Source organism: Agelaius phoeniceus, chromosome 1 (assembly GCF_051311805.1).
Source record: "Agelaius phoeniceus isolate bAgePho1 chromosome 1, bAgePho1.hap1, whole genome shotgun sequence".
Taxonomy (NCBI): Eukaryota; Metazoa; Chordata; class Aves; order Passeriformes; family Icteridae; genus Agelaius; species Agelaius phoeniceus.
Window position 1 is genome coordinate 63,826,435 of NC_135265.1, and position 13,468 is coordinate 63,839,902.

Consider the following 13,468-nt stretch of genomic DNA (forward strand, 5'->3'; position numbering starts at 1 on the left):
TGTGCACAGAGCTCAAGATAATCCAGAAGACAAACTTCTCTTCTTCAGTTCAAGGATGGAGATCTAATTCTCCTTGATTTTATTACTCAAATACTGAGAGAATGTACAAAACTAATCAAAATCCCTTAGCCATCTTATTTTTCCTGGGTTTTTTTGCGTGTTGTTGGTTTTTTTGGGTTTTGGTGGGGTTTTTTGTTTGGTTGGTTGGTTTTTGGTTTTTTTGTTTGGTTTTGGTTTTCTGTTTGGTTTTTTTTTGGGGTTTTTTTTGGGGGGTTTTTTTGGTTGGTTTTTTTTTTTTTTTTGTTTTTGTTTTGTGGGGGTTTTTTTGTTTTTTGTTTTTTGGGGTTTTTTTGGGGTTTTTTTTTTTGGGTTTTTTTTGTCCTACTTGTATTCTCAGGCTCAGCAGAGACATTCCTGCCTCACAGAGCAGGCAAGCAAGCATCCTTGGGTGTATCCCAAGAGATACCTTCCATATCTCTTAAGGCCTACTTCTACCTGGTGTTGTGCAGGTACCTTTCTCTCAATATAATTATACAGCCCTGCATGATTAGATTGGACTGCAAATTGGTTGTTGCAACCCAAGATCAACATATACAAGGAAATTCTGGCCTTGCATACCATCAATCCGAGTTCTTGCTCTTAAGAAAGCTGCAAGAATTTCAGTGTTTGCAGTCAAATCAAATCTGACTGAAATGACAGTCTAATGGAGGCTCAGCAATTCTGGGATACAGGGTATTCTGGTTAAGTCACCTGCATGGATAATTCAGAGGCTGTCCAGATGCAAAGGGAACTTCTCCCCCAAGGTGTAGAGGGAGGGAAAAAGGAGCAAAACCCTTGGAAAACATCTGTTTGTTTCTATCACCTCTTGTCAGTCAGGCCTCTTGCCAAAAGCTCATTAAAAGTAATTAAAGGGAAGAAAAATTGTATGATTACATTTCTTATGATGCAGATAAAGAAATTTGGGGGATATATGTTTAAAAAAAAAAAAGAGAGAGAGAAAGAAGTATAAGAAGTATAGATACCTCTGCTTCTAGTAGGGTCCCATGGTTCAAGCATACCATGTCTGGACATGTGATAGGGGAACCACAACCTTCTTGAATTGCCAGCTCCATGTACTGTTTTAGACACTAGAAACAAGCAAAGAAAAGAAAAAAAAAAACGTTATAGCCCACATGTTGGTAACAACCAGATGTCAGAGATGCTGTGCAGTTCCCACCTTCACCAGCTTAATTGGCTGTCCTGAAGCTCCAGCACACAGCAAACATCAATTACTGTAAGTGTGAATGCTACAAGTCATTACATTGGAAAGAATGCAACAAAGAACAATTAATTATGCATAACTTCATCTGCCAAGCATTGCGTTTACCTAAGTCAGCAAGTCAGACCTTTCAGCCCTAACAACTCCTATGCTCTGCTAAACTGGGATTGGAGAATTTGGCAGGGGTGAGTATCTTTTATCCTAATTAAACAGGCTTTGTGCCTTTGTTTTTCCTCCTGTGTTCTTAATTCAGACTCTCATCCAGCAGTCGCCATTGTAGGAGAACTCATTTACAAGAAAGACACTGTTCTCAGCTGCACAAAAGAAGAAAGGGGTTTAGCACCTGCTTGGGAGGTTATAATGTGCCCTAGAAGATGTGCAGCTATCAGTTTTTCCTCCCCCTCAACCCTGCCCCCCCCATAGTTCAAATAATATCCATAATTTATTACAATTTATCATCAGCCTCTACTCTATAGGCTCCAAAGTCTATTTCCAGCATGGAAGCCACTTTATGAATGTATCCAAATTGTTCCATTACAAAAACAGTAGGCTTCCCCTCCAAGCTCAAAGAGCCCTCTACTCTCCTCACACTTTATTTGGTATGCCAGTTTCAAATATATTCAACTTGCCTTCCTAACATGTATTACAGAGTCTTCAGTAAAATCATGGCACAAAACTCATGCAATGGACCAAAGAACAGTGCTTGAACTGTTCTTCCAAATTGCCTGGGTAAGTAAGTAAGGTCACATCTACAGAAAACAAAACAACAAAGTCTCTTCAAAATAATGGCAAAGCATACAATAAATTGCAAGTCACCATTAACAGAATAACAAAGCATGGACTTCAGACAGATTTCGGTATCAGCTTGTAATGTTTACTGTAAATGAAAATAAACATGTTATGAAAAGTAGAACTAATGTAGTTTTTTTCCCTACAGTTTTATATTTCATGCCCATATTACAAACCTCCTCCCCAGTACTGCTGATTTCTTCATCATTGCCCCATCGATTTTCAAGAAATATGTCAGAGTGAAATAGGGTTTTGAGACCTCTGTCTCTCTGCCAACTTTTGGAAGAGGCACTGAGTTCAAAAGCTAATAGGTGAGTGATGGGGAAATCACAGCCCTTCCGAGTATGGCAGCCTTAGACTCTTGAAAACACATTGTTTTATTATTTATAGGCATGTAACACTCAAGTCTGTGTTAGTCTGGACTATTCTGAGAAGGCCTTGCATATTGCACTCTGATGAAAGAAATTTCCTCATTTGTATTTTTTATTGGAAAACTGATTCCCTCTAAACCATCAGGATAATTAGGACCCTTACAAATGGAAATGAGATTTCCTTATTATTCTGTCTGTCTCTCTACTGAAATCTCCAAATCCACATTTTGTTGAATTCTGATGAGCTATAGAGATACTAGCTCAAGCAAGTAGAATAATCTTAACTTACTGGCATTTTAAATTAACTTACTTTTGATTTGTAAATATTTGAAGTGTATTCTCTTAGAAGAACATTGGGATATAACCTAACTGGTAAGCTTTAAATGTGTATCTCATTAAGAACTAAGGTATTCAGATCCAGCATGCACCCCTATAAGAAAGCAGCAGAGCAAGTTGTAAGGAATTGATGGTGCAAGTAGTGTGTGGGAGGTGAGGGAGATACTCACAGGTGAAAAGCAAAAAAGAAATCATGTCAGTTACTGAAGGCAGTATTAGCTCCCTAGGGATTATCAGCCCAGATTTAATCAGGAGTTATTCTTTTATTATTCCGACAGCAGTCTCCATGCCCTGTCCCATCTTCTCGCCCACTGCTCCCAAAGGCATCCAGGCACAGCACTTTTACAAAGTCAGTTTACCCATGGGATCAAAGCACCCCCTGGCACAGCAGCTCCATCACAGAGCAGTGAGCAGCAAACAGAAGCAGGTATGGAACCACAGTAGTGCCTGGGAGTGGGCTCCTGGTGACACTGGAGCTGCCAGGGCTGTGCCCACATCTGCCACCATGGGCTGGGCAGTGGCAGCAGGTGACATAGGGAAAGCCAAAAAAAGCATGCCCAGAGCCCAGGGTGGCTCCCAGTGCTGTTACTGATGCAGATGGAGGCTGTGGGTGACCTTGTCCTGCAGCTCCATATTCATTAAGCACTGAGCATTGCCCACATGTTTCAGCACGTATCACAGGAGAAATGGGGCAGCAAGTACTCACTCCCTACACAGATTTTCTCCTTGGTTTGTACCTGTTCACAGCCTCCTCCACAAATGATGTAAACAGAAAATTCTGCCCTCAGAGTCCCTTCCCCAAGGCCTGCACAGGCTGCAGTGTGTTAAGTGTACTTCTTAAATCCGTGGGCAGAACCTCCTTACATCTCACTTCATCTCCTCATGGGAGACCTGATTACTTTCTGGATCAAGTCTCAGGGCAGCATTTGGTGAAGGGCAAATGTTTCCTTCCCACCAAAGCATTTAGGTTGCCTTAATTCCTCAGCAAGCATGAGAGAGCAACCTTTTACTTTTGCTAAGATCCTGGCTCCTGTCTCCTCTGTAGTGCTGCCTGATATTTAGTAATTTGTTTTGACAGCATGGTACAGTGGATTTGTATTCTGGGGGCAGCTCAGGTCAGGTGGTTACAGAGGGAGGACAAAGCCTGAGAAGTTACTGCAAGCCCAGCAGCAGCCCAGAGGCTTGTTCTTAATTTAGACTCTCAGGACAGGAGCTCAGAGCACTGACAATTACGCTTTTGTACAAGGATGGGCACGAAGCTCTTAAGGAGCTTCGATCCACAGTATAGATATTGCAATCATTTTCCATATGCAGTACCTAAGTCATTATGGGTACCAAGCCAGGAGAACAGAGGTTTCTGAGGATTGCTAATGATCTGGATTCTTCTTCTCTTCTAACTCACTGCTTGGTTGTAGGTGAACATAAGTGGCCACCCAGCCTTCTGTGGTTCTTTAGAGGTTGCTATGTTTTCGGCTTGGAGAGATTATGTAATTGGGCTGTGCAGTGCCATGGATCTTCAAGTATTTCCCAGAAAATCTCTCTGTTAAATCATTTTTATAGATATGAAATCTTTGGTCTTGACTTTCTGTGCTTGGAGAAGGTACTTTGGGTGCAATACAAGAAGGGCTTAAAGTTGCCAGGAAACTTGAAGGAAGCATTTAATATTTCTTACTGAAGGATTAGGCTTTTTACCAAAGTATGCACATAAATGAAGATGTGAATTTCTTGTTCCCTCTTATCACCAAAGAAGAAACATTGGAAAATCACTAAAACTCTAAAATATGCCTTCATCTTGCAGAGAAACTCTTTTCAGAGGGGTTTTACCATTATTTACAGCTCAGCTACTAATTCAGCTGCTTACTTGAGAAGTGGCAACTAAGAGTATCTGAAAAGATGCAAGCCAAAAACGTGATGAAAAGATGTTTTCATGTCTGTATAATGAATCACAACTGACCTTCTCAGCAGTGTGTCCTCCCACACTTTAGAGAATACATTATTACAGACATAAAATGGCAAAATTTTTTGGGCATTTTGTCTACAAAAATCAGCAGTGTCTCAGAAAAACTGCATGCACTACATATGCTACTTAATTGCTCTTCAAAATGAAGGGAGAATCAAGATGCTCTGCCTTCTGTGATACAAAGAATTTCCTGAAGGGGTCTTAATCTTGACATCCTAGAAATCATGAGATCTCAACATCCTGGGCTACACTCTCCCACCAATTTCCTGCAGTATGGTGACTTTTGAACACGGAGAGCTGTCAGTGGCTGGGGTGGCCTCAACACAGGATCTGTGCCTTTTGGTGACATTAATGCCATCCTCTTACTTTCCGTGGCCAGAGCCAGCAAAGTTTCCATGAATGTGTCGCATAGCCAAGGAAGGATGGTTGAGACAACAAACTAAAAATTGACCAAGGTCCTGCTGAACAGGTTAGAATCCTGCTGACCACAGAACACACACTGGAGGTTTGACTCCATTATGTTCACCCCTCAAATAAAAAGCAGACACAAACACAAGTAGTTTATACCTGCAAGTGCACTCTAATCAGTTAACTCAGATTTTGCCCCACTGAGCAACTGTATCACGTACATATCTGTGCTCTGGGAAACAATAAAATCCTGAGGCATTCAAGCAAGAGAGACAAATTCAAATGTGATAATATAATTCCACTAGTAAAACTCAGTACACCTAACAGAATGTTTTGTTGCTGATCTAGCTTTGTGAAGCATGTTTTGCTCACACAGGACTACTGACAACTTCAGTCAAAAGAGGACTACAAGTATTTTTTTCTCTGCCTGAGATTCATAATGTGTAGTAACTTTTTTTTCAATAATTTGCTGTCTAAGCATTTTGGGGCAAGATTTTTTCCTCTTATGCTGGTTTTGTCTTTCAGGCCATCGCTTTCCTCTATTTAATAAAATAACATCAATATCCAGTTACCTATGTCACAAAATGCTACTCATGAGTTTTTTTTGGTGGGTTTTTTTTTTTTTTGTTTAGTTTTTTTTGTACCTTATAAAACTTGTAGGAAATATTATTATTTAGGCAAATTCTTACAAATTCCCCAAGTAAATATTCCCCTCCTGGAGCTAAGGGTCTGTTGAAAGAGTACATCGAAATGCAATGGAGTCATCTTTAATAATACACTGAAAAGCCTAATCAAGGAATGCACAAACTAGTAATGTAAAAGATTCCTTCTTCAACAATAAACAGAAGTGCTTTCTATGGTCAGCTTTGAGCCTAAGAATGAAAATTCTGTTCAGGCTATTAATGGATTTTTTATTTCAACACTTCTGCATGCTGCTCTAACTTCAACTTTTTTTTTTCCCCAAAATTATGTTGTACAGAGGCTATTTTTAATGTACTTATCAAGAAAAAGATGTCGCTTGGTTATGTATTTACTCTGCAAAGGGATCATAACAGTTCTGCATTTTAACATAAAAATGAGTTCAAAGTGTAACTTTAGCGTTAGGTTGCTAGGTAATGATGTGACAAAGGCACTATATCCCTTTCACTGTGAGATCTGAAGTTTCTATTCAAATCCACTTTCAGAAAATTTATGTATCAAAGACAAAAGATGGATCTCAATCATTCCTACATACTGCTTTTCAAGTACCTGGACATGTTTCATTACCTTGCTCCTCTCCGACCTGCCTGCAGCTGTTCAGATCCCAAAATACAGCCTCATTAGTTTGGATACAAAAGCATAAAAGAAACCCCTTATGTAATATGAAAAACTGAACAGGTATCTTTATTAAGAAACAAGGACAGAGGGCTAGAAACAAAAAAGAAACAGAAAACACTGGCTTATTTTCCTGTCAAATGCCACCAATACTGCTGCCAGCCCCTGTGCAGCAGCTGGTAAGTAAGGGTATTTGTCTTTAATTCAATTATGGAAAGGTAAAGAACAGATCTACAGTATTTCCCAGACAGTACGAGGCGATGATCTACATTAAATGTGAAAATGCACAAAATGATTGAAGGCATGTTGCCAAAACAAGGTCTTTCCTCCTAACATGTAACTTGAAGACAATTTCCATTCCAAAAAAAAAGAAGAAAAACTCAGGTCTCCCTCTTAAAATCCACAGGAATTATTTACAATGTTAAATCTGTCTTCCAAAGATCTTCTCAAAACTCTGTTTGTTTGGGGTTCCGGCTTTGTTTAGCTTAGGCTTTTTTACAAACTCCAGGTTTGAGGGCAGGGGGCAGAAATACTGTACATGGAGAGAATACTTCACTTTTCAGTTGACATTCCAGAGTGCCTCATGATTCAAAACAGATGAACAGATAGGCATTCAGTTTTTATTTTAGTTCTGGGTCATGGTTATGTACTTTTTATTCAGTGAGACATAACATTCATTTATTTCTTATACTTTAGAAATGTTACCTGTTCTTTAGTGCATACACAATCTACTATTACGAATTTTGGTGAGACAGTTCACGTCAGAACTCTAAATTTATACCACCTTGATCTACCCAGCATCTAATCAAACATGTACTAAGATAAATGTACTCTCCTAGACAGTACTCATAGTGTTTATGGCAGATCTATATAATGTTTAATAATATGTTCATCATTGCTGTGACATCTGCACTTCCACATGTTCCATCACCAAAATGGATCAGTCACTACAATGTGTAGTACTCAAACTCCTCAAGTATCTCTCAGAAGGTCTTAAAACTAGATGAAACAAGTCTATTGGCAATTAGCTTGGAGCCATTTGCACTTCACTTGGAATAAAAAGTGAGGTTCTTCCAATTAAAGTTTTTAGACAAAAATAGAAATCTCTTCATTTGCTAAGATAAACTCATGATAGGCACAGTTTAAAGCAAGAAGCAAAATTCCAATGAAATATTGCCCAATCTCTATTTTAGCTCCTAAGGTCCAGATACAGTGATAAATGAACAGATAGAAGATCAAATGTAAAGAAGATCAGGCCACATAAGAGCCTTATCAATAAAGATGCTTGAAAGGAAGTGAAAAAATGCCCCTGTAGCTTCAAAGAACATAATATAGTCAGTTCATGGCTCAGAAGGAGGGAAGGAATAACATCACTAACGAGAATTTAATTTTGTCATGACCAAATGAAAACACCAAGCAAACAAGACAGTGGACCAGAACATAATTGCATCCTCTTGGTCCACAAGCCTATTTTTTATGGGATCCTTCAAATGTACCTGAGAAATATACTGTCACCAGCTTTGTCTCAAAATATCTACCAGTGATGCTGAATTCGGCTCAGAAACACAGTATGAAACCATGGGGCCCAAGACATCCTAGCAGCCTTTCATAAAAAGCAGGAAAGGTTCCTGGTAATTGCTGCCACGAAGTGGTACCACCAAATAGAAAAGGACCAGAGAAACTCATACTTCACAAAATTGAACCAGCTGCAAATATAATTTCTCTTGCCAAAAATCCGTGTCAGGCCAAACCTGGCCTTACAACAGCTACAAAACAGACACGAGCATGAGGCTTATGTCACAGTCTGGCTCAGAAGTCTCTGTGGCACTTCAAGGCACTGACAACTTACTTCATATAGATTTCTTCATTGGTTAAATGGAGATAACACCAACTGCATCGATGCAATGCTGTCATTAAAACATTAGTTCCCTCTTCCTCCCATCCTCCCTTGGCTACCATCCAGAGGCTGCCACCTCTACTGACTTCAGAAACATGCAGTCCCTCTTCCTGAATTGCAGTATCCCTCAAAAGTCAATGGGTACATCTATACTCTTTTGATAACCCAACTCTGCCTTTGGTGGTACTCTGCACAGAAATAAATGCAAGTTCTTAAACCATCAAAATTACTACGGAAGTGCTCTGTGTTCAGTGCCAATATTACCAGGTGTGGGAATTCTCTTTTTTAAAACTTGAAAAAAATTTATTCTGAAACATTTCAAATGTCAAGCAGGGAAAAAAAGAATCCCAAATGTCAACACTTCCAAATGGAAAACAACCTGAGATGAGCTTCATATAAAGTAAGTGGGGCATTGCAGCACAAGGTATATTTAGGAAGAGGAGAAGGTAGTGAGTGTTCTGGTGCAGTTGTGAGAAGGTGTCTCATAGGATGGGGAGAAAAAAGACAACAAACCCATTATTGAAAATGAGGACAAACAAACAGAAGTGATACTAAAACCCAGTGTTGGCTAGATGATGGCAAATCCAAATATTCCCTTACTCATAAGTTTCACTAAGTATTATTTCAGTGGGTTATTGACACACAGTTGTTTCACTGAGCAGGTATCCAATTCTTTTTTGCATCTTCCTTGTCCTTGATCTGCTTGATCTCCTCTGCTCTCTGACTCTTCTGCTCATGTTTTTTGCAAAGACCCCTCATATTAGTTTTTCCAGTTTCCCAGTGCCCCCCTCCACAAACAATCTGAAATGTCACAGCACTAAGGGCCAAATGTCTCTGTTCAGCCACCCAAAGGAGGCAGGACAATGCACAGCTGTTCTTGAAAAGATTAAGGAAAACAGAGGAGCCTTAGAGTCTGCTGTTGACAAAGTACCAACAGAGAAACTCCTATTTCTCTAACAGTTTCTTCTTCTCTAGTAAAAGCAGCCATCAGCAGCCTCTTTCTGAGGCTGAAGCCTCCCCAGGGCCCAGGCAGGTGACTGTCCATGGCACCACACCATCCATGGCAGCAAAGGAGCCGTCTGAGCCCATGCCTTGCCCTAGCCTTGCTGTCATACACTGCTGCAGCAGAAAATCTTGTTCTTCAATTACCTTTGGAACACTGCCCACTTGTAGAAGCACAAGCAAGCACATAAGCTACCTGGGCTAGCATGCTGACTCCTGCTTCTCCTAAGGTTGCATTGAAGTTTAATCTCATTTGGACTGCACGGTGTGCACCAAAATAACAAACAGGTAGATCATCATGGTATTTGTTTTACACATTTTGTAACCCAGTTGCCTCACACTCTTCTCACAAGTACAAGACTCAACAAAGAATTTGCTCGGGAAAAAGAAAGGGTGAATCATGCTAGTTCTGCATAAACCTGTGCCAACAACACAGAATAACATACTTGAAAGCATTTTCTGTTTTCAGTTTGTTACACATTGTCTCCAACATCTCAAACTGTGTCAGTAAATAACACACAAGACAAATAGACATAAGCTGCTGCTTGACATAAATAGCAGCAATCCCATTTATTGCTCACCTGGCTCTCATTGGGGCCCTGAAATGCTTAAGAGGAGGCAAAGAAAAGATGAAAGACAAAACCAGAAAGAATTGGTGTGGTGCGGGGTAAAGCCAACACTGGTAATTTTTACTGACCCCCTAAGACCACGTTTCTGCAACAGCAGTGCACTGGTTCCTCCTGTCACCACTGCCACCAGAGCAATCTTACCCCACCTGCTAAAACCTCACCTCCATGACTGCTTACAGGCTACAGACTCACAAGGAGTCTTTCCTAGGGCCCTTGGTATTTCCAGTGTTACTGCCAGTCCTGCACTCCCCTCTAGCACTTCCAAAGGGTAGAGTGTGCTGTGCCAGACACCAGGGCAATTGTAGCTCAGGGGATGCAAGGTGCACATGATCACACCACTCACTGACTCTCCCTGCTGCTTTCCCAGTTTCAGCCATGTTTTGAAAAGGCAGGACTCTCCTAGATGCACACTTTCCAGACTGTCTAATGAGCACCAAAGCCCAGGCAAGACCCAGTGCTCTGTGCAAAGGCAAAGTGGGGAGGGTGGCCGGTCCATTCCTGGCACTGCCTCACCAGAGCACTCCTGAGTCTTACCTGGGTGAGGCGCTGCGAGAGCTGTCTGGGCAAAGATGGAAGGAAAAGAGCAAACATTTAGGGACTTTCATTAGAAGTAAGTATAATATTCAAAGTATTATTCTGTAAGTGGATCAATCAAGAAGTAATTAATATTAGTTTGCTTTGGACCCAGATGCACTAAAGTGCTGTAAAATACTGTATTTTTTAACACTGTAATGGTGTGGACAGACACAGTGTATAATTATTTCACATACATATGTGAACACCATCACCACCATGGGGGCAAAAACCTGAGCAGCTGCACATCCAAGGAAGAGAAAATTGTAACAAAAGGTAAATGTAAGGGCCTGCTGATAAGAAGGACATCCCCACCAAATATACAAGGATGAGTGGGAAGACAAGGAACAAGATGAGCAGTATCAGGAACGATGAGACCCCCCCTCCCCTTTTGGGAAAGGGATAAGTAAAGGTGACAAAGGGACCATAAAATCGTGGAGCTTGATCAATACAGATATTGCTGAATATCCATATGCAAAAGTGTGCACCACAGCATGGCACTCTGCAAAGATTTTATAGATACAGGAAATTAACTGAATAATGTAAAGTTCAGTCCTCTAAAACTTTCACAGATAAAATATATCTCACATCTCTTCCCAACCCTCTTCAGAGATCAGTGTTTCGTTAAAAATTAATCTAAATCCGAACACAATGAAACCAAGTCATTAGGTACACTACAGCCATTTCCAAATTCTTGGGATGTGTAAATGTGTGCTTTATCTCACACTGCAGTGGAATCTTATGCCAAGTGCAACACATGTTGAAAAATACAAGGCTCATGCCTCTTCAGACCTGACTGAGCTACCAAGTAAGATGGCAAGTATGTTCTGCAAGCCATCTGCTTTTTCTGCTGAGAAGAGAGAGACTAAAAATGTTTACAGTTATTTGAAAAACTCCTGCCCTACTAGAAACATTCCACCAAAGTGCAAACATACACATGCTAAAGCACAGTTTACTTACTTTGGCTAGAACACAGCTTTTATGGGGTATTTTGTTTATTGCAAGAGTTTCTAAGATGAAAAAAAATAGCTGTACACAATTCTAAGTTGTCTGAATGCCTTGGTTTTACAGTCTACAAATGGAAAGGAAACATAACCTCACCCCCACAGATATCTAAATAGTAACAATTTCCAATTATTTCCACAGCCACAAATACTATGAAAAATAATCATTGTTGCAGCATCACCATTACAGTTAGGAAGGAAAAAAAAAAAACAACAAAAAAAAAAACAAAAAAAAAAACAACAAAAAAAAAAAAAAAAAACAAAAAAAAAAACAAACCAGAAGACTTCACATGTAACAGAAAAAAAAATTAACAAAAACAATGGTTTTAGCTTATTGGAGCAGAACCTATTATTTCCATGTCAAGCCCTTTTCTATTTCAAGTTTAATACTACTCCTGGATATATAAAATTACCCTTAGTGACAGAAGAATAAGCTATACAAGCTGAGAGCATTGCTAGCTGAAAAACTGCAAATCTGATTTGTGCTCAATCCCAGAGCTCACAGAGGATATTCTTACCCCAAAATCTTTCTTAAGTGTAGTGTGAAGGTATCTAGATGTCCTGGCATGGGTGAGAGGAAATTTAGGGCATGGCACACCAGTAGAGCCGCTGCAGGCTGTGCCCCAAGCAATCCCCCATGCAAGTCTCAGCACTCCCAAGTCAAGCTGCTCCTGACACTGTTTTTTGGAGGCTGCCCAAAAATGCAACTCATATGGCATCCCAGAAACTGCTCTGGCTTTAAGACAGAGAGCCATGTAGCCAGGTTAAGAGTTTCCAGAGCCCTCTTTGTTACAGGATGCAAGATCTACATGTCTGGGCATGCATCAGCCCAGACACATCCGTTGGGAGGACGTTGGGACACAGGCAACAGTCAGACAAATGCTGGACTTGGGAGCATAAACACAACTGAGACATATTATGCCCATTGAAACAAATAGAGCATGTCTATAGGCTTCTCCCAGCTGCATTCAGGCTCACCCATGGCTGGCTCTTGGTTCAAAGTCAGCAAAGTTTGCACAGATGCCAAGTAACTGTGACTGCACCTTCCTTGACACTGTCACAGCACTGGAGCACCAAGCTCACAGCATTCACTCTTCCTGGTGCTGGCCAGGGAAGGAGTGTATGGATGTTATGGCAGCTGTGGCACTGACAGGGGGCATGCAGGCACAACAACACCCCCAGCCATTCCTGACCTCTCCCTTTGGCCAGTGTCCTGTTGGAGTGCAGAGTCCAGCTCTGGCTGGCACAGTCCTCAGCAGCCCATGCTTCCCCAAGGGTTACTCTACCCAGCTAACACTGAGGTTCACGTACCATTAACAATATTAAATCAGTGACACTGAACTCTTGGCATAGGAGTGGGACCATTGTGAAAGTATCAACTTCTCCAATTTTCTGGGGTTTTTTTGTTTTTAAAGCAGTATCTTCACATTACCTTTAGGTTACACATTCTTCAAACTTTTGTTACAAACTAAAATACAGAAATGTTTCGTGCAAGTCATTATGGAAAACAAACTTCAAGAAGTTCAGGTTGAAATGCATATTAATCAATCTTATCTTAGTTTCTTGAAATACACAGCTAGATCCTCATCCTGTTTAAGCTACCCTGAATTCAGCATAAGTGAAGATATTCTCACCCTAGCTGGCTTCACAAATATCCAATTTCTTCATTAATTCGAACAAGCAAGGGTAAAACTTAAACATACTTGCTTGATGTTTATCCACAATTTTTTTAAAAATAAAATCAAGTACATTTATTCTAGAGTTTAAAATAAAACCAAACCAACACCCACCCCGCCCCCCTGCACAAAAAGACCAAAACAAGCAAACAAATGAAAAACAAACAACAAAAAGCAGACACCAACATCCTCTAGTGACTTCTGACCTGTTTTCAGGTCAGGTACTTTAGTTACCATTAGTGAGGTACCTC

At 40.4% G+C, this 13,468-nt stretch overlaps 1 protein-coding gene across 3 annotated transcripts in view; it reads right to left on the reverse strand.

Annotated features, from left to right (window-relative positions):
• RNF144B (ring finger protein 144B) overlaps positions 1–13,468 on the reverse strand; it is a 91,183-nt gene that overhangs the window by 22,115 nt on the left and 55,600 nt on the right. For all 3 annotated transcript variants that reach the window (XM_077180351.1, XM_054642574.2, XM_077180340.1), the window contains exon 3: positions 1,023–1,127. In XM_077180351.1, the coding sequence (XP_077036466.1) occupies positions 1,023–1,127 (105 nt within the window). The remainder of the gene's footprint in view (positions 1–1,022; positions 1,128–13,468) is intronic.